The following is a 23,053-nucleotide window of genomic DNA, read 5'->3' on the forward strand; positions in this document are numbered from 1 at the left end:
ACAAACATTAACTTTGGAGTAACCAACTTAAGTAAGTTTTAGTTGCTTCTGAGACTTGACTTAGAAGACACATAGAATGCATATCTTGATTAAAAAGAAGAGCTGCTGGAGATTCTGTGCTCTTCATCTTCCCTGTTTATAGACCTGGGTTTTTAAGAATTACTGCTTTGTAGGATTTGCTGTATTTCAGAGAGTTGCTGTATGCTCAGAATTTGCCACCAGTAGAAAGTGCATATAAAAACTCTTATTTCTGAGCATGAAAACCACACTAAGAAGCTCAAATTCCAATTTTGCCCTCTTATTAATCATTAACCTGTTGGATATCCTGTTGATTCAGTGCAGTGGGTCTGAAATAAATATTATTTGCTTGTGCAAAATCTTGGAAATGGTTCTTAAATGACTCAATTTAGAGAAAAAAATAAATGGAGGCAGCTACTGGCAAGTGCTTTAATGTGCACCATGCAAGGCCTAGGTCTGAAAAATTACATTTTAAGTGGTTGATTTGTGGGAAGACCAGTCATATTTTGCAAATATTTATTCCTTTTAAAAATATTTTTACCTTCAGTTTGTGGCTGTCCACATTTTGAACTCTCTAAGCCTGTACCAGAGAGCACAAATACATCCTCAGGAGAAGGGTGGCACTAATCCCAGTTGGCTTAATCATACTGGGATGAGTTTGGGGCTTTCTCAGTGCTTGGAATTTATTTTTTTTCTTTTTTCATTTTCACATGTTGTTTATTCCTTTAATTATTGCTGGAACACTGAGTTGCAGACAGCTTAGTTTCAGCATCATGTAAGTATAGGCAATACAATGATGAGAAAGATTTTTTCTCCCAGAGGGCTCTCTAATTAATCACCACTAATGAAGCTGCACAAATTAGCAATGATGGGGGTAGGGGAAGACCTACAAGAGTCCCAGTTTCCATTCCTGAATTCCATATCTAAGAACTGGTATGTACCCTGAACAGTCTCCATCCCTGGAACAGAGTGAGATGTGAGTGTGGAGAAAAACAAGTGTCTGACTCTGCAGGTGCAGTCCCTGCACAGGCAGCATTTAGGGCTGTGAGGATGTTACCTTGGTGTTTTCCACAACAAGTTCTGTAAATGGATTTTTACAGCTCATCTGTTCTTGTAATGTTTACTAAATTCTTAGAACCTCTTGAAGTTGTTGCCTTAATTTGACTCAAATTTTCTTGCTCTCTGTGTAGCAGGTCTGTACAGGCCTGATAAATGTGCTTGGCTTTGGGTCAGGACAGATCCAGAGAATGCAGTGGAGCTCCTTGGCAGGGCTTCCAAGATTACATGTATTCCCACCCATTCCTCTCTCCCTTTAAGTGCTATGGGATTTCACCATTAAGTGCATAAGAAAACCACCTGTGTAAATGTCAGTGGTTCCAGGACAGGGCAGATTCAGGCACTTGCCAGGCTGGACTCATCACACCCTCCCATTGCCTTTGATTTTGACTTTTCCTAAATGGAAATCTATTATTTTTACATTATTGAAGATGTTAATGGAGTCTGCTTATTAGTTTAGAATGTTTGTTAGAGAATGCCAATACTTCTGTTCCAGCTGTGTATTCTCTCACTTCGTGTGCATAGAAGATCCTTGCAAGATGTTTCCATCTTAAACTCTCCTGTTTGATTAATATTTTTATTTCCATTTTTTTAAAGTTTATCCTTTAGGTTGGATAAGATAAGCTCATGAAAACCTCTCAGAAGGCTGCTTGGAAAAGAGATGTGTTTTCAGTGAAGGTACAAACAAGAAATCACCGCTGACCAGACAAGATATTGAAACTATTCACCTGTTCAGGGCCTCAACCCCAGGAGGACAAGGATCATTTTCAGGTGCTGTTTTTGACTCAGTCTCACTGTTTTTCTGTGGATTGTCAACCCTGTCCAATCACCAGCATTTCTTCTCAGCCTGGAGTTGGGAATTCCTGCTGTCAGGCCCATCTGAGGAGGTGGGGACTGAGCCTTAACTTGCTGTTGCTATTAAAGATCTGAGGACTGTTGGCCCAGAGATGAAGCCTTGTGCTCTCAGTTGCTGAGACTGGATCCTCCCCCTCCCAAAGAGGTGGCAAATACAATCCCAGCACTAAGGACAGCAGAAAAAAAAAAGGTTAAAACTTGGTTGTAATGATACCAAGGTCATGGGTTCAATCCCCTGTGTGGGCCATGGACTTGAGAGTTGGACTCGATGATCCTTGTGGGTCCTTCCAACTCAGAATAGTCTGTGAATCTGTGAAATCCAGGACCTCTCTGTTCTCTAACCCCCCAAGACTTGGACCAAAAATGATTTCATGGCTTGTCTCCACCACAGCTCTGTGGTCAGCAGGGACAGATAAGCCAGAGGTGTCTCAACACTGTTTGGTTTATAATTGCTTTGGTAATTGCCTTGGTGACAATTGTCTGGGTAATTCAGCACTGATGACTAAGTGGCCACTTTCATGCAGTAGTTTGTGTATGACGAATTCACAACTTTTATTTCCAGGTTGTGGTTTCTTTAAGTCATGTCCAAAAACAGCTGATCAAGCACAAAGAGCTTAACCCAAATTTTGGACACAGAAGCAAAGTTTGAAGACCTTGAGTTATGTTTGTGACTGAACATGTAGTTCTGACCACCACCTGCTATCGCTGGTTCTTTAAGGTTTTGCATTGAAAGTTGCTTTCAACAAGTGTTTGAGAGCATGGTGTGTTTTTACAAGAACTGTTGTCTCTTTAATATTCCACAAGGATCAGATTAGGGAAGAAACATGATTATTTTCAAACAACAATCATCAGCATTCTCAAAGTACTTTAAAGATTTTGGTTTTGTCTTTAATTGTGCTGTTACTGTGCTTGCTCATGAGTTGTGGGTGATAACATGTGATTATCATCTGCCCACAGGATCACATGCACATTTGTGATGCTTGCAAGAGAAAACATTATCTGGCTGGTAACTGTCATATTCTGCAGAGTTTAAGAGACTGTTTCCCAGACAACAGAACAGTCCTGTTACATCCATGAGCTGTGCCCCGCCAGGTACCTGCACTCAGTCAAACACCTGGTGGCAGCTGCTGTTCCCTCTCATGACACAGACAAGATGGAACTGTCTGTACAGCCAAAATCAACCTGTCTGAGCTATGGAAGTCAAGGAAACTGCACAATCTAAATAGTAATTTTTTTTAAAAAAGCACCAAAATTTGTGGTTCTAACAAGTCAAACAGGACACACCCTGCTACAAATTCTGAGGGAGTTTTTAAATGGAAACGAGTTCACTCACCAGCCAAAAGCCATTTAAGAGCCATGTACTGCCTGTTTAAGATCTGTGCTGCCAGACAAACCCAAGAGCAGCTGGATAAGGTGGTAAATCATTTCCCTGTGGCAACTGGAGCACATTAAAACCAACCAGCCCAGGCAGCAGATGGAAGAGCCAACACTGGGAGCAGCTCAGGGCGAGGAGGTAACTGGGCAGCTGGGTGGCACCCCGTGGGCACTGGGTTTATATTTTGGGTGTTGTCAGGTGGGAGGGAAAGCTGATAAGAAAAATAATTCTTTGCATTCAAATTATATAAACAGCAGCCGAGCCTGGTTAGTGTAGGCAGTGTTAGACAGTGTGTTTCCCAACTGCAGGCGACGCATCACAGGCTCCACAAGGATGGTATGTGAGGCAACAGCCTTCAGAAGGGGTGCAGCTCTGAGCCCCCTGGCACATTCGATGGCAGGAGGATACAATAAAAGGCATCTGGAAATCCAGTGTTTGTCCCAGGGCTAGTGCCAGATCATTCTGTTAAAAATGCCCTAACTTAAACCTTGTGTTCTGAAGCAAAGATAATGTCTGGGTTTGAATTTATTGGGGGGGCAGGATATTGGTGGGTTTTTTTCCCAAGGTGAGGGGTGTTATTTGGAGAAGGGAGAGATATTAAATTTTAGGTAACAAAATCTCAGTCTCCCCTTGATGTTCTTAGCTCTGATTAGCTAAAGCTGACTCAGCTGTAGCAGTGGGTCAATTCATACCCCATGTTATCCTTTCACATCAGGTGGCCACAGGTTTCTGAAGATCTTTATCACTAATTTTTCATTTTTTACCTGCTAAGAATGACTTCAAGTGTGAGTGGAATAGTAAATGAATTTGCTTATTGATCCTGTGACTTTCAGTCAGAATGTCCTCTAAGTTTACCAAGGGTTCTCTCTGTGTCATTCCCTCTGTGGGTATTATGAGAGATCCAGGGCAGAATCTGATGGAAGATTTATCATCCTCTATTTGCCTCTTTCACGTCTGGTTTCTGACTGCAACTCTGCCTTTCAAAACTTCTCCAAGAAAATGCAATTTCATGATCAAGATGAAGAGGCAATTCTCTCTGCAGCCAAAGACTACATTAAATCATTTTGGAAAATGCTTAACCTCCTGTTAAGAACATTCTGTGCATGCTATCCCAGGCTTTCCTCACTGTTTCCATAGTTAAAGTACCAAACACTCTTACCTGACACTGATTGCTCATATTTACAACGGGACATTTGCACTCTGAATTGTTCTCAAGTTTTTCTGTCTGGAAATCTGTTACCAGAGACATTGGACCTGCTTCGTTTAACTCCCATCCCTGAGAGTTACGTAGTGTGATGTGTCTGTGGTGACAAGTACCTGGAAGGAAAGCAAAGCTGCTTCATCACGGATGAGGACTTGTGGAAACTGGAGTCTAAAAGGCTGTTCTCCAGCAGGTGAAGCCCCATGTTCAGGGAGTGCAATACACAGACAACACATGTGATCCAGCCCCCTCTCGTGTTTTTTTCACACAGAAGGCAGGAATCAATCCAGCCTTATTTCTTAATAATAATAGAAACTCCTGCATCTTTTCTCTGAAAGCTATTTCATCTCTTCTCAGGGATAGGCATCAGTCTCGGGATAGAAAACGATAATCTGTAGAAAATTTTATTTGCATTTTATATGCAACTTGACAGCCATCTTCACCAGAACATGGGGGGTTTGGGGAAAGGGGTCAAACGATGAGGCCTCAGAGACAAGGAATTTGGGATGACATCAGTTATGAAGAGGGAAGGTGAAAGGCTTTGGAGTGGGGGAGCAGCTTGCTGGAGCAGTGGGAAGCAGCTGTTAAGACTCAACATCAGCAATGGAACTGTTGATGCCACGCAAGATAAAACTGGTGAAGAATCTGCATATTTTGATTAAAACACATTTTCAGTATTGATGAGGAAATCTTTTTATCCCATCTCTGTTCATCTGAAGACACAAAGAGATGCACCAAAGCTTGTAAATGCTAATCCATGGTAGAATGTGAGCTCTGTTCTGACCTAGTAAATGTGTCCTCATGTGAACTCATCTGCACCTAACACCGTTTTTCCAGACTGTGATACATTGTGTAGTGTGGCATTTCCTCATTGGTGTCTCCTTTGGATCCTGATCAGAAATCTGGAAGGATCAAAATCACTTGAGCACCACTCCTAATGCAGTATGAGCAAAGCTAGAGGAGTTGGTACCATCCTACACTGGGGTATTGCTGTGCTTGCTTTCTGAGAAGGGTATTTGTTTATTAAAAGTACCATTTGGTGTGGCCTTCTCATAATGAGATGTATTTTGACTTGAGAGGCATTAAAGAGCCAGTTCTGGAAGCACAGAAAAGGAGCTTTGCTATCCAACAAAGCTTTTTCAAGAAGTACATTCAGGAACATAAAGCCAAGCACGAACAGCCTCAGATACTGAATTTACAGCTAATGAAAAAGTGTTTATAGTTGGGGTGGCCCTTAAAAGTTGTATAATGGAAGTCATTGAATAGATATGTCTGGAAAAGAACACATTGACAATGTCAATTCTCTGCCAGTTCTACTGCCAGACTGACAAAGGGATTGGCAACTTGTTTTTCCAGCTCACGAAAAGAGCACGACCTTTGAATGGTTTTCATTAATACTGCCTGTGAATACCAATATTTCACACACATAAAACTTGGATTTCAGATCAAGGAAGTGGTGCAGTGTTGCTGCAGTGTAGCTGTATTTCAGAATATGACAGAGGGAAAAAATCCACGACAAAATACAATTTTCTCAAGTGTAAGAAACAGTAAACGCCTCCGCTGAAACGTGAAGACTGAAGTGTTGTGATACCTGAAGCAGGAGAAGCAGCCAGAGCCCACATCCTGCCAAGGCACGGGAGTGCAGCAGGGAAGTGCAGACCTTTCCCCACCTCCCTGTCTGTCACCTCTGTACAATTCTGGGGATCCATTACGAGTGGCCCTTGTGACTTCACTCATTTCACTCAGAAGTGCAGCTTGAATCAGTGTCATCGTCACCAAACCCTCTTCAGGTTAGAATTTAGTGACATTTTGTACTGCAGAGTGGTCTAGTTGATCTCTGGAACAGGGCTTTGAACCAGGGTGGTGTTTGCTTTCCTAACCGAGACACAATACCTGTATTTTTCTTAAAGAAGCCAAACCCACAGTTGTGTAAGGCCTGAGTGGGTTTGACAACCCAGGCTTTTGGTACCTGTTACAGAGTGCAGGAATGATCTGGACCTAAAGCTGGAGATAAAGCGACTTATGGGTCACGAATTATTTCCTGAAATTTGCACTTTTCGGTCACAATGATGGATATTTTATGAGGCCACTTAAAGGGAACAAGCCACAACTCCCCACTGGCACACACGGGTCTGGAAACACAAAAACATAATGCCTCGTTCTGCACATAAATTCTTTGGGACCTCAGAGCACATTCAGGCAATTCCTAGAGCCATTTCAAGTAGTTTTCAGTCACGCCAAGACTGCTCTGCCAAAATCCATATGAAACATATGATCACAAGGCCCTTTCCGTGCATCAGTTGCCTTCAGCAGCTCCTGAAAGATACATATGGACTAAGGAATCTCACCAGGGGTTTCCACAGGGTTTTATATTCTTTTGTAGATGCCCATCATGGTCTTCAATGCTCGCCTTGGTAATGTCTGGGACTGGACAGAGTTAACTGAAAGGGTATTTTTTTAATTTCAATTATTAGACAGATACTGTCAACATACAGGGAAAAAGATATTGAATTTTATAGTATCAAATTCTTGGTCACAAAAAGGTACACAATATTTTCAAGATACAAAATCATCAATGTAAAGAATTCTAATGTTTAGAATGTGTCACTTTTTCCTCTGCAGTTACAAAGTTTTTGTTATTTATAATTTTATTATTCCTCTTACAAGTCAGGTGTGTAAGTCGTTCCACCCTTGGTATCATTCAAATACACAAATTTATTTGAACAAAACTCCTGTTAAAATAACCTGAAGTTTCTGTGAGCAAGAACTGTTGAAATCTAGCTCCTGATCTGCACCATATGTTGGCATGCTTCTTTCTTGGAGATGATATTTTGCTTTGCTTCCAGTAGATAACATTTCTTTTACAGAAAAAAAACCCCAACCTGATGAAAGGCTACAGGCAGCCTGATGGATCAGGGATGGGTCTATTTAGGGTCCCCATGTTCCACAACTGTGTCACACTGAGATCTCTCAAAATGCTTTGCATTTTTAACATCCTTTGCAAAATTCTCCAGTTGAAAAATCGCTCAGTGGGCATTAAGACTACAATGAACTTAGGATTGATCTTCCAGAAATAACTCTGCACTCTATGAGAGATCACCAGCATGTTAATGTTTAGGAACAGTCCTATGAGGTGAGTCAGGAAAAACAGTATCAACTGGTATCTCCAACAAGAATTTATTCTCTTAATGGCTCTCATTTAAGCATTTGCTACTGACTGAATCTGGTATTGTATCATCAAATCGTAGTTTCTCTGTAACACAGCTGCTGGATTAGATGTTCAGTGCAAACACGGAGATGCCATGGGGCTGTTCCCTCAATGTGTAGCTGGGATTTCTGCCACTGCACAGGGATGGCAGGAGTGTCCCTGTGTGCAGTAACCAGTTTCTGGGAAATTTCCCTTTCCCTGTTTTCCAGTGAGGCTATTTCTGTGCAGTCCTGAGCACACAGTGATCCCTCAGTCGTTGTGCTGTGCCCGTGAAACGCTATCCGGCTGTTCGAAAAAGACGCAGAAATTCCACACAACTCACGGCACTTCCAACGTCGCCGAGACTTTTAGGAGCAGACGCTGCTGAGGCGCCAGCGGCCGCTGTGGGTTTGATTACGGCTGTAGCTGCCCCTGCGGGGTTAACACACAAATCCCTCGGGCCCGGCGCTGTTCGGGGCAGTTCGCTGAGTCGCTGCTGGTTATGAAACCGCTTACAAAAGCGCTTACAAAACCACTTACAAAACGCCTCGGGAACCTCTCCCGGACCCCTCGCACCGCCCGCGGTGACGTCACCGCGCTCCCCTGCGCCCCCTGCTGGCCGGCCGTGGCGGCAGTGACCTGACGTCACCAGTCACCTGCGGTCCCGCTGTGACGTCACCGGTCACCGCGGCCGCGGCCCCGCCGCACCTGCACAGGGCGGGTCCCGCGGGCTGGGCCGGGTGACCGACGTGCGGCCCCGGCCTGGACTGAGCCCGGCTCACACAAACCCGGACACTCACGCGGAAACGCGTGTTCCCGACACGGGCGGCGCTGCCGCGGCCGTTCCGAGCTCTCCCGGCCCGGAGCGGGGACACCGGACGGACCGGAGGGACCCGAGTGTGCCGGGGTCGGGCCGGGAGCGGCTGGTGACGTCAGGGCGGCGCCGCGCGGCGATTGGCGGGCGCGGCCCGCGCAGGCGCGCGCAGCGGCGGCAGAGGCAGAGCCAGAGCCGGGCCCGCCGTGCCGAGCGGCGGCTGCGGGAGGAGCGCCCGGCCCGGCCCGACCCGGCCCCGCCGCCGGCATGAAGATCTGGACCTCGGAGCACGTGTTCGAGTGAGCGCCGCACGGGGCCGGGGGTGGCGGGGCCGGACATGGGCACGGGCACGGGGGGTCCTCCGGGCCGGGGCTGTGCGGGCTGCGCCGCGCTGGGGCCGCCCCGCGGGTGCTCCGGGCCCCGCTGCGGCGGCCGCGGCCTCCTCTGACCTTCCCTGCGTGTCCTTGCGGGCCTGGGGTCACGGCCCGCTGGGAGGGGCCTGAGCCGCGGCCGGTGGGGCTGCGGGACCTCAGCAAGGGCTGTTCCCGTGCGGGGCGGACCCACCCGCGGGGTCGGCACTGCTCCGGACTGTGGTGTTGTCCTGGCCTTGCGGGGACAGCGCTGAGCGAAGCACGGTGAGGCCCTTCATGGTGTCGGGGCTCAGGTGCTCCAAAAGTAATCTGAAGGAAATACTCGTTAGAGGAAAGTAACAGCTTAATAAATCTCTCCAGTACGACCGAAATCTGGATAAAGTGCAGTCTTTTAGCATTATGTCACAGGGAAACATTCTTACCAAGTTATAATACAATAGAACTCAGGACACCTGATTAGTGAGGAGTGTTTTATGTTTGACTTGCATGTGGCACTGTCCAGTCTAGTAAATAGAGGATTTTCTCTGGGAGGGATATGTGTAGGGTTGAGAACTGGAAATGGAACTGCTTTAACAATATAAATCAATTGATAACGTATCATTCAGTTGTAACAGAAATCCTGCTTGTGTTTCTCTAGTCACCCCTGGGAAACTGTGACCACGGCTGCCATGCGGAAATACCCCAATCCCATGAACCCCAGTGTGGTTGGAGTGGATGTCCTGGACAGACACGTGGATCCCAGTGGCAAACTGCACAGCCACAGGCTCCTCAGCACAGAGTGGGGAATCCCCTCCATTGTGAAATCGGTGTGTGTTGTGTCACAGAGCTGGAAAAGGATCCCGCAGGGAGGGGAAGGGAAGTTCATAAACCAGGTGTTGTAATAGACATGTATCATTTCATAACTCTAATGGTTTAAAAATACAAGTGTTAATGAATCAGGAGAGTTCAGCATTGGTACGCAGTGACTTCCCAATAGCCACAATCTCAGACTGTTTCCATGGGGAGAATGACATCTACCTCAACTCAAGAGTCTTATTTTAAGCTAAACCCTAATTCTGTTGTCTTGGTGTCTGTTCAATGCAATTATCACTACTTACACATTTAAAGGCAGGAAAAATTGCAGTGGGTTAGTTAGTGTAATTAATCCCATCTATGTTTGCCTGTCCTCCAGCTCATTGGCACATGCAGAACAAGGACATACGTTCAGGAGCACTCTGTTGTTGACCCTGTGAAAAAAACAATGGAGCTGAAATCCTGTAATGTAAGTAGCTGTGTTTGTGCAACTGCAGTGGATTACAGAGTATAACAGCACCTTGTCCTTCTGAAAGGGAAAATCCTATCAAAATAACTTGAAAATTGTATTAGAACAATACAAGTTAAAGGTTTAAGTAATGGGGTTACAGCTGACCAGTTTTCAGGAAGGAGCTTCTAGGCTTTTGGAATTTGTCAGGACATGACATGAACATACTGATGGGCAGGGCAGGAGGAGTTTTGGGGGTGGGGTGGTATTAAAAAGAGTTTTTTTAAAGCCACTTGGTGTATGTACACTGTGACTGCTTCCCAGTCAGGTAACATTCTGCCCTCTGTGCTGCTCCATCTGTCTGATCCCACTGTGGAAATGCTCTTATAAATGTGGTAGTTGGTACACAACCCAAAAATTTAAGAGATATAGATCAGGAAATGCCAAACTTGGAGATTTCTCTATCTTGTTCTACAACCATTTACTGGCAGGAAAAGTGTTTAAATGCAATATAAGCATTAGTTTTGAGTCTGCAGCTTTATTTTGCTTCATACCTTTAATATTTGTATCAAGGAATAATCCCTGTGTTGTGTTCTCCAGATTTCATTCACAAACCTTGTGTCAGTAGATGAGAGGCTTGTCTATAAACCACACCCTCATGAACCACACAAGTGAGTACCTCTCTGCTCTGAGATTGCCCTGGAGTAGTACAGACTTTGCTTGGAAAATGTCCATGGTTTTCCATGAACAGAAGATGAGGTTTATGTGGCCTGTTATGGTAACTTGTCTAAAAAAAGGATTAAATGGACTGTCATTTCCTCCAGTGACACTGCTTTGCAGAACACCACTGGGAACCTTCGGCTCATGCTGTGAAGGAGTCCAGTTCACCTTTTTTCTGTAACTGAGTTTGTACATCTGCAGTTTCCGGCTCCTTGTTTCTGATCTCTTCGTCAGCCTGAGCAGAATCTGCACTAGAAAGCACATTTATCTGCCTTTAGTCTCTAAGTTTGGAGGTTTGTGTTTTGGTGGTTGGGTGGGTTTTTTAAGGCAAATTTAGAGCTTACTGAGTCTGTACTGCTGGAAGCAGTGATAATTCTGAAGGATCATTCTGGGGATTCTGACGTAGGCGGTTTTTGTCTTATGGCAGTCAGAAATGTTTTAAATCCCTGTTGTTGAAGGGCTTGTTTTCATACTGTTTTCACAGTATTCTGAATCTGCTGTTTGCACTCTTAATGCCCTTCTGCTAAAGATGGAAATGGCTGAGTGCCACAAAGGAGCACTTGGACTTGGTGGGCACTCTTGGGTTTTATTTTATGAGCAGAAGCATAAACCAGTTACACAATGTGGAAGTGGGTTGTGTTTATGGGGTGAGAAGTTCTGTGTGATGCAACCAAGCTGAGGGAATGCACTTGTTGGGGAGGAGCAAGTTGCTTTCAGCAGTGCATTCTTTTTTAAACTACTCAGAACAATTCAGTTTCCTGCTCTCTGTTTCAGAACCATTCTGACACAAGAAGCAATAATATCTGTCAAAGGTGTCAGTCTCAGCAGTTATCTAGAAGGGCTCATGGCAAACACAATTTCTTCTAATGCTAAAAAAGTAAGTATGACCTTTGTGTAAAATGTGTGGCCACTGGCTGAATGTCAAAGGGAATAAAGATCTCTTTTACTTTCTGGCTTTGTCAGCAATCTTAGGAAGGGGCCACATAGTTCTGCTGCCTTTAGTGCAGAGACTGAATGCTCACTGTGCTGAACTTCTTCCTCTTTTTCCTCTTGTGAATGTAGATAATAAATTATTATTGGCAAAGCTCTTTGCATCCTTGCTGGAGAAAACCTCTCCACTCACTTAAGTCTTGGCACTGTCATTCCTACGCTGCCCTCTTGATACCATCTATTAGTTTTTGCTGTTGCAAAAGGATCTACATCCAGACAGATCTGAAGCAGTTATGTGGGAGTAATGAGATGTTGCTTTAGTTGAGAGTCTGTCCTCTAGGAATCCAAAGGTGTCTTGAGTTCAGCCTCAAGAATGATCAAACAATCTGGATAAAAAGTCTTCTGTGGATCACAGTGTGAGTCATGACAGCTGACCTAAGAAATCGTTTCCATTAAATGTAAAGCAGAACATGTTCCTGTAGTACTCCAGTTATTGAAATAAAAAATACCAGAAGCAGGTATTTCTGTACCTTTTCTTCCTTTTTCAACTCTCATGTATTTACTCATTTTCAGTAAGACAGGATGTAACCAATTTAGTTATTTACTAAGATTTATACACTGCTAAACTTCTCTTTAACTGCAGGGCCGGGAAGCACTGGAATGGGTAATTAAAAGACTGAATGCTGAAATTGAAGAGTTTGCAGCCTCAGCAAGAGGAACCATGAGGAACTCGATGGCAGCAGCAGCGTTTGTAGAGAAATGATAGTACCTGTACCTGTATCACTAACAAGGCTTAACAATCTGCAGCTTCTCTCCAAGCCTAAATACAGGTATCCTTTGTTATTTAAAGGCATACCTGTGTATTAGGCATGTTAAAAATTTAATTTGGAGACAAGCTGAATTCTTATTAAGGCTGAAGTTCAAAGGCTAACTAATATATTGGGTCAGCTGGACCGGATTTTGGTTACAGATGAAGAAATAATTTCCAAGTATAGTTCCTGTATTTACATGAACACTAACTTATAATGTTTGCAGATATGAAGCAGCCTCATTCAGTGATGGGGCTGCACATGGTGGAGGACACTGGCATGTTAGGTTAACTTCTGTGAAACTTTTATTTTTTGTGTGACTTCTGGACTACCTCTTTTGGGACCAAGCCCAAAACTGAGCAGAATGGTTGTTCCAGCATTGTTCTGTTGTTAATTTTTGACAGTTGTGTAATACAACTTGGTTTAACAGAAAGCTTATAACTTGATGCTTGAAATACAAAAGAATGTACAAAATATTTTTATATTTTTAACTTGTTTGACTGGTTGAACTAACATGGTACTCAAATTATTTTTCAGTCAATGTAGGTAAAACATCAGTGTCTCTTACCTACCAAGACCTAAATGCAACATTATTGAGCTGGGCATGCAATACCTTAAAATCAGATTTGATTTTTAACCTCTACAATAAGTATCTCCATTTCTAAAAGCCCATTAAATAAAGGGGTGCAATAAGCATAGAGCCTTGAAATCTTGCAAGCTGCTACAGTGGTGGGTGTTCACTTCAAAGAAGGAATTAAAGACTAAAAATCCCTTTGAATTTGGCTAAAGAGATACCAAAACATACGAAGAAGTAATATTTAACAATATACTCATTAACTTGATCACACTCCAAAAATAACCTGCTGCATCAACTGAATATTGTGCTGTCCTTTAATTTAAAGAGTGTTCTGAGTTCCAGATTGATCTGCTCACGATACAAGGCTCTGTGTATTCTCAAAGGTTTCATTTAGTGTTCGACAGTTCTTGGTACTCGTTGTAGGTTCTTGGTACTGTCACAGCCATTTGCTGTGGGAACTTTAAAGGTCAGACCTCGCCATCCCTCCTTACATCGTGTGCCAGGCTGGTGGTAGCCCTGGTGACCTCGGCAGGGACTGTCCTGAGGCTCCTTCAGTGTGACAGAAAAATGCACAGGCACAGCCCTGAATGAGCTGATGGGGGTATTTTGGTGCCAGAGGCTTTTCCTGGAATTTTGATTCTAAGCTTACAAGTGATTTCAAGACTCTCTCTTAGCCTTTACAAACTGTAATGTCACCTGTCCCAGCATATTTTATTCTGCATGCCATTTCTGTTCTATCAAACTGCCTATTGAGTAGTGTCTGCTGTGGAGAGAACCAGAGCTCATTTTAAGTGGTAAACACAGGAGAACAAATTCTTCTCTATGGATTGTGTTGGGGAAAGAAAACAGGTATATAGATATGTAACTTTTAAAAAATTAATGATTCTAAATATTTTTCTAAAAAGAAATTATTTGAGACTACCTTACTGAACTGGTCACTGAGGTTTGCCATGCTTTTACAGATTATTACAACTGAAATAGCATTTCAATTTTTAAAATGTCTGTGAAACTTCTGCAGACCTGTACCATCATTTCTGATAAAGACACTTTGCTTGAAACTCATGTGTTTGTTTAGCCATTAGCATCACTTGGCATTTTTAAGTCAGTTTTTCTTTTCCAAATTTTTCTGCACTAAGGACTGCATAGTATGAACTCAGTTTGGCCCTGCACTGAACAAACATAACTGTATCATTTTTGCAGGCATTCAACAACCTTGAAAGACAATAATTTTCTTCTATTTTATTTATATGCCTCCATTCTCATTCTGTCAGAGTATGGCTTTCTGTATGTGGCGCTTTTTAAATAAAATCTTACTTGAATTCTGACTTGTTCCCGAGAGTTTCTGCTCTATTTGGGTTTTTAAGTACCAGGTGAGTAATTTAAAATGAGGGGGGGTAAAGAAATACTCTGGAGTGAGTGGCTTCTTTTATTGAAATGTGTATCCTAAAATGCACGTGCACCGCTGCAGATTTTTTACTTCTTAATTACAACTCTGCTTTCCTGCAAACCTGATACATGAACTCGTGACCAGGTTTCACAGGTTGGTATTTGGACAGATTTGTGTTGAAATTCTGGTGAGTGTGGGGTGTGTTATGGATGAACACCCCAGTCACAGTGACCTGAGGCTGGGGGTTCTGAGGGTTGGAAGGAGAGGAGGAGGTGGTGGGTAAGAGAAAGGAGCTACAGCTGGAGGGCCAAAACTGAAGGATCAGGAGGAAAGAAGGGAAAAAACGGGGGGGAGCAGAAGGGGCAAAGGTGGAGGAATGTGGTGTGAACAAATCAGTTGTGTGGTCTCTGATGGCTCCCCACCAACCAAGGAGTGTCAGCACCTGTTCAGTCACACAGCAGTTAACTATAAATGTAAACCAGCTATTTGCTTCGGAAAAAAAACAGCAAAAGCTTTAACCACCACTTCCTCCAGCATTGCTGATGTGCCTGTTGTGGTCTATACTTGCAGTTAAACTGCAGTCAAGCATGTTTCCAACAAATGCCAGATACAGCAAACCTGAGCACTTAAGTCTAGGACTAAACTGCAACCCTTCAGAGCCCCTGGCCCTGACAGATGGTCAGGGAAGGGAAGGGAAGGGAAGGTCTGCAGCCTGTTGAGGGTCACATTTATGGAAGAACTGGAGTGCTGATAAAGAGACCTTGGGTGGAAGCACTGAGTCATCTTAGAATCCTTCAGTTTCTCAATGTGAAGGTTCTTTCACTTGCATGGGGCCTGTTATTTTCTTTCTTCAATATTTGACAGCTTTGCTTTATATGTTGCTGTCGAACTAAATTATTGTAAAGGTTACATATTATAACTAAGCTGAACTAATTGCTTACCTTTCATAGAAGGAAACAGTCCTGTGTCTCTGTGCCAGCCTTGCCTGTCTGTGCTGTCCCCTTGTGCTGAAGTCAGGTCCTCATGGCCTTTGCTGAGCCAAAAACCATAACCGTGAGAAGTGATACGACCTTTCTGTAGCCACCAGCAAGGTGAGACACTGAAAGAGGAGCTCCTGATCTGTAGGAAGCCACTGGGTGGGCTGAAATTATACTGCTGCTGCAAAATGTATTACAATAAATTCATATTGCATCTACTAGAGAGAGTGTTATTTCAACAGTAAAAATTATAGCTCTGTAACAGTAACATAGTTAAAGTCTTCCTTCTCAGACATGTATATTAAAAAGAAGTTCAGCACACAATGACTTTTATATGGTTTCTCCAGAACAGTCTGACAGTCTTTTAACCAAAAAGTTTAAAAACAATTAACTAAAAAAATTATATCTATATATATTAATAGATAATATAGATTATAGATAATATATATAGCCCAGCTGAATATATCAGATAGAATATAATGAAATGACCAATGTATGTAGTAACTATTTTCCTAATCACATACCCAATCCTTTTTAACCAAATTCAGCGAAAATCAGAGCCTGCTAAACTTTGGAGACACCTTGCTAAGAAATCTGTTTTCTAATGCTTCAAGTAGCAACATTTGAGTGAGTTCTTGTCAACAGATTTTGGGGGACCGTTGATGTCACCTGGGTGTTTTATTTTAAGACTTTTATTCAATAGTGTCATCAGCTGTAGACAAAATGCCTTACATTATCATGCTATTCTGTCACAACCACATTTAAAAAGCAGCAGAGCCAACATAAGTTACTAAACACATTCAAAGAGAAAGTAATGCACGAGATTGTTAAAACTTGAGTGTACCTGAATTCTGCTCTGCAGATCTTGGGTCCCTCCACCGACTATTTATGCCCGATTTTGTAGAACAGACAGCTGAGAACTTGGATGACACTGCAAAACTATTTTTACTTTGAATCTAGGTGTCCAAAAGTCCAAAGTTAATGTCTTCATCTGCTTCATGAACTACCCTTCAAACATGGTCCTGTGGCAGGAGACAGCCCAGAACTGCATCTTTATCTTGAGATTAGAGATTTCAGGGTGTGTTTCCTGCTGGTGCTTGTGCACAGGGCTGTGCTTAGACAGGAGATTTACCAGGAGATGACCCGTATTGTCACCAGCATGGCACGATTTCCAGTGGCTGTGGAGCAGATTAGGGTCAGCAGCAGAGGGACCAGCACAGCTTCACCAGCACAGCCCAGTATGGCTGACCCAGGCAGAGAAAGGAGGTAAATCCGCAGCTTCCCCAGGTAGGAAATGTTGTTACTGACCTGAACATTTCATACAATGGTGCTCATAATTCCATGTTTCTTCACGGTGCTATTTCATAGGGAAAAGTGCAATAACTGCATGATTTTAAATTAAGACAGAAGGAGCACAGTGAAGAGATTATGGAATTTATAACCTGCTGGACACTGGCTTTTTATTGTATTGTAATTTGCCTTTTCTTTAAGTATTTGTTCTCCCCTGTACAATGCACTTGAGAAACATTTAAGATTAGTCACAAAATTACAGTGTTTTTAGATAGTAAGGGATTTTTAAGGGGTTAATTATTTTTATGTTTTTTTAAGAATAAAGGGCAGCAAGCAAACTTGTAATTTTATCATAAATTATGCATGTTTAGAAAAATTAATTTGGTTTGCCTTTTGATTTATAAACATTGTACTTTTGAAAGAATTGCAACATTGTTCCAAGAGCTCTAAAATTGCACAGCATTCTGAGTAAATATTACATGTATTCAAGAATTTATGGGGTCTCACCTTCAGTACACAAGCAGCTTATTTTTTATGTTGGTAATTTTTGTGTTGTGCTAAATCCCCACAATTTTAATGTTTGCATAGTAAGACAGGGCTCAACCTCATCCCCTGTGCAGCAGACACCTGCTCCAGTTAAGAGGTGACCTCAGTGGGAGCTGCCCCCGTGGTGATTATGTTAAATCCATTACCCTGCTTGTGCAATAACAGGCAGAGCTGGGCTGTGTTCACTGAGGAGCTGCAGCTTCTTCTGGATTATCTTCTTGGTCCATAAAATAGGGTTGTGATGACTGAGAAACCTTCTGTGCCTTCCTGTGCCCAGAGACACCAGCAGGTTTCAGCCCTGCTGTGCACCCTGGAGACGAGAGAAGGCAGCTGTGGATCAGCCTCTTGATCTCCTCACACTATAATTAGATGCACCTTTATGAACTGCAATATAAGCTGTTCTGCTCCCTCTTTAGTCACAGGTCTGCCTTCTATCACAGCTTCTCTTCAGCGTATTTTTATTAGACAATTCCCAATTACTATAATTATCCTGGGCTTATGTCCAGGTTTGTTTTTATAAAATAAAAGCAACAAAATAAAACCTTTTTTATCTGAAAAACACGTAGACTGAAAGTTGCTGAAATGTGTATTTCTTGGACACAGAACCAGTTCAACATTTTGCTACCTTCCAAAAACAAATCCTGAACGTGCTGCACAGAAAAATATTCTTTTGCCAGTTTTGTTACAATTATCAGGAAGATCCGTATCTTTTAGCTGATGTTACGAATCAAAGGGAAATAATCCCTCATATCCTTTATAGTCAGGCCCCAGTTTGACTTTGTGCCATTTCCAACCATGTATTTGTTTAAAATCTCTCTCCACAACCACCAAGCAGCCTTGGACCTGAATATCCCAGGGTGTCTGGAAAAGGAAAGCTGAAGTGGTTTAATTTCTGTTCTATCACATAACTTTTTTATTCCAGACCTTCAGGACAGGGAGGTGGCATTTGACAGGAGGGTGTTCTCTGTCAGGCTATCTTAGATGTTAGAATCTGGTTGCAGAAGGACAGACATGCCAGGACAGAAGAATGTTTGTTCCCGTGAGTGTGATCCTGTCCATAAATTTCTGCACTGGTCCCCTGGGAAGGAGTAAGGCTCTCACTGAGTCTGTGAGCCCTTATTATTGGAGGTTTAAATCTTTATTTTCACAATAATATTATTTGGGGTCACGTTGTCCTTTTGTTTTGGTGTGTTAATAGAGACCTTTAGTTTAAAATACTCCTGATTTAACACCAGTCATGTTACTTGGCTTTCAGTGTCATCTCTTCAACGTACCTGGACCTACTTGGTCTCACTTTTTTGGCCTCCCTGGACCCCTCCAGTGTCAAGACTTCAGCCTCCTGGGAACTCTTTAAAATCCCCTTTTCAGACTCTTTGGATTTATCCAGTCTAAGCTCTTCATCCTCTCTTGAGTTCTCCAGTCTCACTTCATCGTCTCTGGACCTTTCAAGTCTCACATCTTCAGCCTCCTCAGATTTCTCCAGTATCTCCTCTTCACTCTCCTTAGAGCTCTCCAGTCTCACCTCTTCAGATTCCTGGGAGCGCTCCAGTTTCTCCTCTTCACTTTCACTGGACCTATCAAGTCTCACTTCGTCAGGCTCTCCGGATCAATCTGGCGACAGTTCTTCAATCTCCTTAGATCTCTCAAGTGTCACCTCTATATCCTCCACAGATTTCTCCAGTCCTACTTCTTCCCTCTCTCTAGACCTCTCCAGTCTCACGTCTTTGTCCTCCACGGATGTTTCCAGCCACACTTCCTCAGCTTCCTTGAACTTTTCCTGTACGATCCCTCCATCCTCACCAGGTGTCTCAGAGAACAGCTCCTCAACCTCTTCAGAATCCCTAGACCTCACTGATTTTAACTATTTCCTGTTTCAGCGCTCCTCTGAATTGTCCTCATCGACCTCTGAGGATGTTTCCAATCTCATCTCCACACCCTTTGTGGATGTCTCCAATCTCACCTTTCCGGATGCTTCTTCCCTCACTTCCCCAGTTTCTTTGGGCATGTCTAACCTCACGTCCTTAGTTCCCCCAGACCAGTCCACGCTCACATTCCTGGATGTTGCGAATCGCGCCGCGTCAGCGTCCCTCGATCTCTGCATCTAAACCCTCCAACACATCCCCTCTCCCTCCAACATCCCTTCGCTGAACTTTCCTCCTTTGTGTGCTCTCTCCTGAGTTCTCTCTCTGAAAATTCTCATCTGAGGAAAGTTAAGGGCTTTACAAATATCTCCTGGCATCTAAACAGAACTGGGCATGCCAACAGGTCATACAGATCTATAATGGTGCCTTGTAACAGCCGCACGAGCATCAGGATATTCTGGAATTTTGGTGCAGCACAGATGCTGTCACTGCTCTGATTCCCACTCTGCCTCAGCAGGGCTGGTGCCACTTACTCCCAAAGGTTTAACTTTTCAATTCATGCTGAATTTTTATCTATCAAGACCAACAAATAGTAAATAGAGCTGAATGTGCAAATAGTTACAAGTCATACATCTCCACTGTGGATTTAAATCTGAGTTAATTTCCCAGAGTTGCAGGTGGAGGAATTTCACAGGGAGCTACAGAGAGAGATCATTGTGGAGAAAAAAAACCAGGTGGGAAACAGGGGGTAGGGAGAGGAATCCGAGATGGTGTGGGGCAGGAACAGAGGGACACAGAGCTGGAAGGGAAACATCCACCTCTGCTATTTTGGCCTGGGCTGCCCATAAGGCTTAAAATATTCCTAGTGCTAATTATTTCACCTATCAAATCATCAAATGTTGGCATTAAAGCAGCATTTGTGTGTAACATCCCCTTTATCAATATGTGTAAGTACTGCAGTTACTCATCTCACATCCAATATGCTGCTTGGGTAGCAGAGCAGCCTCCCAAAATCTTTGGTGCTGTCTTGTATCTGTTATTACTGCTGTTGTTGGGGTTTAGAAACCAAAATATGTTCCCTTTTAGTATCACAACATTGGCACCTTTCTGTGCTAAAAGCCCAGAAATAGGTTTGTCATAACAAATATTTTTTAATTGATTTAATTTTGCAAGTTGAAAAGCTTTGATATGCCATGTCTGTCTCAAAATTAGGATAAATATGCCTCACACAAAAATAAATAAGGAAATAAATGCATGAAGTAAGAGTTACTTTCTGTCTCATTGACATTAGTTTTTTCTTTAAGTAGGAACACTTGCAAGACATGAATTTAAGTCATTAACCCCAAATTCAATAGGAGCAGAGCTGTATAAAAGTTAAAAAAAACTCCCAAAGCACAGATCATTGGTCAAGATCTTACTGTCATATGTTATCCTGCAGAAAAACTGGAATATATTTGGTGAACTGTTGCTCTTCTTGTTCTGGTAACTCTGTCCTGACATTACCATGTGTGGATTGTTAATTGCAAAGGTTCTGGACTAAATGAGATCTCTAATAAAGCTGAAAATTACTCTGTGCTTTAAAAATGGTTTGGCTCTGGACTGAAGGAAGAGATACACGTAAGTGCAGGGATTTCTTAACAGTGCAATACATAATCTCCTTAAGTCTTTAATTAGTTAAATGAACAATAGGTTAGGACCAAATTGATTCCTTCCAAAATCTAAAGTGACTTGAGTCTGCTAATAATACCTTTTTGCTTATTTTATATGGAAAATGGTCTATTTTTCCATCATACCAGCAGCTGACAATAGCTTCTAGTTTGCTGTTGTTTGTATGGATTTGTTTGCAGCAAATGCCTGAATATAATTTCAGGTTTGCATCAAGTCTTACATCTAAAGGAACCCCATGGGAAGGCACCACATCCAAAGAGGTAAAAAACTCTTAATTGAAGCCAGTTTAAAAAAAAAAATCAACACTTGGCTCTGCATGTTTGTAAAATGTTTTCTTCTTTAGCCTTTTATCTCGAAAAAGCCAAGAACTGATGGTTCAGAGGGGTAACGAGACTGATTTAGCTGCACGAAACACCCTTTTAACCACTTGCTTGCACTCAACGGGACTGCTGAGGAAGGAGTTAATGAGTAACTAACATATGCACTGTGTAACTTGCCATGAGCCTCTAGAAGCCATGGGCCTTAATTTCTGTCCTTTAGCTAATTGACGTGTGCTGCGTTTCAGGCCAATTACCGGTTTTGAGCCACAGAACCCCGCACTCTCGCTCCCATGGTTTTGCACAACGAGGCCATCCCAGGAGGCGGATCCGGGGCCGTGGCAGAGCGGGCAGGCCGTGGCCCTCCCCACGGAGCTGGGCTGGGCCGTGCGGGTCACCCAGACCCCGCCATGGCGGCCGGGCCGGGCCGGGCCGTGAGGGCTCACCCAGACCCCGCCATGGCTGCTCCGCCTCCCCCTCACGGCCCGCGGGGCCGCCCGGCTCGAGGGGAAGGGGCGGGGCGCGCCTCGGGCGGAAAGGGCGGGAGTCGCGCGCCGGGGACGCGCCCTCTGATTGGCCCCTGCGGCCGCGAGAGGAGGGGCGCTCGAGCGCTTCCCGCACGCTGATTGGCTGCCGGGCTCGCCCCTGCGGCGCGCGCTGACCTTGCCCTCCGGAGCCGCAGCCATGGTGGCGTATTGGCGACAGGCCGGGCTCAGGTACCGCTGTCGCGACAGTGCCGCGGCTGCGGGGGCTGGCAGGGAGGGCGGGCGGGGTCGCAGCGGTGCCACTGCAGGGGGGAAGAGTGGCTTTGGGGACCGGGAATGCGGCTTTGGGGACAGGGGAAAGGCGGCTTTGGGGACGGGCATTGCGGCTTTGGGGACGGGCATTGCGGCTTTGGGGACAGGGGAAAGGTGGCTTTGGGGACGGGCCCGGCTCTCACATCCCTCTGTCCCCGTCCCCAGTTACATCCGGTACTCGCAGATCTGCGCCCAGGCCGTGCGGGCCGCCATGAAGCCGCAGTACAAGGCAGAGGCGGAGAGGGCGGCGGTGGCCACGGTGAAGACGGTGAAGCCCAAAAAGGAGTGAAATGTGAGCGGGTGGGGCGGGCCGGGTGCGTGGTTGGGGCTCTGAGTGCGGGGTAGCGATGGACTGTCACTGCTGAGTCCATTAGTCCCCACTCTTTGGGGAGAATCAGCTCCGACCTTCAGGCGTGGAACTGGAGGGCATTGCCGCTGGCGGTGTCCTGATTATGTGTGAGATGGGAAGCTGTTTAATCGCATTAGTTCAGTGAAGGGAGATGTCCCGGCCGGCAAGCCCTACTTTGAACCGCTCAGGGTTTGCTCAGGCTGTGTTTGGACTCACCCACGAGAACTGGGGCTCTGTAGTGCTGCTCGCAGGTTTCCATAGTGATGCACACAGGTCTGGGGTGTTGCTCACGTGTTTCATGTTTCCTAAGCCAGCAGACAACCTCTCTGACCTGCTGTGTCCCTGATGAGCAGACTTGTAAGAGTTATTTGCTCTCTGTGAAAGCAAATGCTCCATGTGCTTTTATTCATGGAATTGCATGGATCACAAGCAGCTGAAGTGTCTTCTGTTCTGAGTAGAACACCTTCTGTTCCTGATCTGAGGTTAAATATTACTACTTTTTCTTTTAAGTGTACCTTCTACATATTCTTGAAGCAAATAACTTGTATTTTAATCTCACAGGAACTGCTCTATGGTGAATAACAGCAAACTGCAAAGTGGTAGGAAAGCTCAAGACTCTGCAGCCTGATGTCATCACAAGTGTAAAACTTTCCTCTGTATGTAAATCCATATGCTAATAAATTTAATTGCTGAATGTGTGCAAAGTG

At 44.1% G+C, this 23,053-nt stretch overlaps 2 protein-coding genes and 2 long non-coding RNA genes across 6 annotated transcripts in view; 3 read left to right on the top strand and 1 right to left on the bottom strand.

Moving 5' to 3' along the window:
- Positions 1-5,510, top strand: part of LOC139680447 (uncharacterized) — a 114,406-nt gene extending 108,896 nt beyond the window's left edge. For 2 of the 3 annotated variants that reach the window (XR_011699347.1, XR_011699349.1), the window contains 2 exons: positions 1,672-1,845; positions 2,887-5,510. This is a non-coding gene — a long non-coding RNA (uncharacterized lncRNA). The remainder of the gene's footprint in view (positions 1-1,671; positions 1,846-2,886) is intronic. The other variant, XR_011699348.1, reaches the window with a different exon arrangement.
- A 3,155-nt stretch (positions 5,511-8,665) lies between these two features.
- Positions 8,666-14,478, top strand: PRELID3B (PRELI domain containing 3B). The gene is given in 7 exon segments (XM_071572922.1): positions 8,666-8,805; positions 9,515-9,683; positions 10,049-10,138; positions 10,718-10,788; positions 11,612-11,714; positions 12,411-12,477; positions 12,480-14,478. Coding segments are annotated over 7 exon segments (687 nt in total). The 5' UTR covers positions 8,666-8,773; the 3' UTR covers positions 12,635-14,478.
- On the bottom strand, positions 8,852-17,012 carry LOC139680379 (uncharacterized). The gene is made up of 4 exons (XR_011699342.1): positions 16,362-17,012; positions 15,482-15,698; positions 9,975-10,103; positions 8,852-9,186 (listed from the first exon to the last, which is right to left on the bottom strand). It is a non-coding gene; the product is annotated as an uncharacterized lncRNA (long non-coding RNA).
- Positions 17,013-21,806: 4,794 nt separating this feature from the next.
- Positions 21,807-23,044, top strand: ATP5F1E (ATP synthase F1 subunit epsilon). Its single transcript, XM_071572865.1, has 3 exons — positions 21,807-21,916; positions 22,163-22,289; positions 22,908-23,044. The coding sequence occupies exons 1-2, from the start codon at positions 21,885-21,887 to the stop codon at positions 22,284-22,286; spliced, it is 156 nt and encodes a 51-aa protein (XP_071428966.1). The 5' UTR covers positions 21,807-21,884; the 3' UTR covers positions 22,287-22,289; positions 22,908-23,044.
- The last annotated feature ends 9 nt before the right edge of the window (positions 23,045-23,053 follow it).

The sequence above is a fragment of the Pithys albifrons genome, chromosome 18 (genome assembly GCF_047495875.1).
Source record: "Pithys albifrons albifrons isolate INPA30051 chromosome 18, PitAlb_v1, whole genome shotgun sequence".
Taxonomy (NCBI): Eukaryota; Metazoa; Chordata; class Aves; order Passeriformes; family Thamnophilidae; genus Pithys; species Pithys albifrons.

Coding starts and splice junctions, on each gene's coding strand:
- ATP5F1E (XM_071572865.1), top strand. CDS start 21,885: ATGGTGGCGTATTGGCGACAGGCCGGGCTCAG. Junction 21,917..22,162: donor TGGCGACAGGCCGGGCTCAG/GTACCGCTGTCG, acceptor CCCCGTCCCCAG/TTACATCCGGTACTCGCAGA.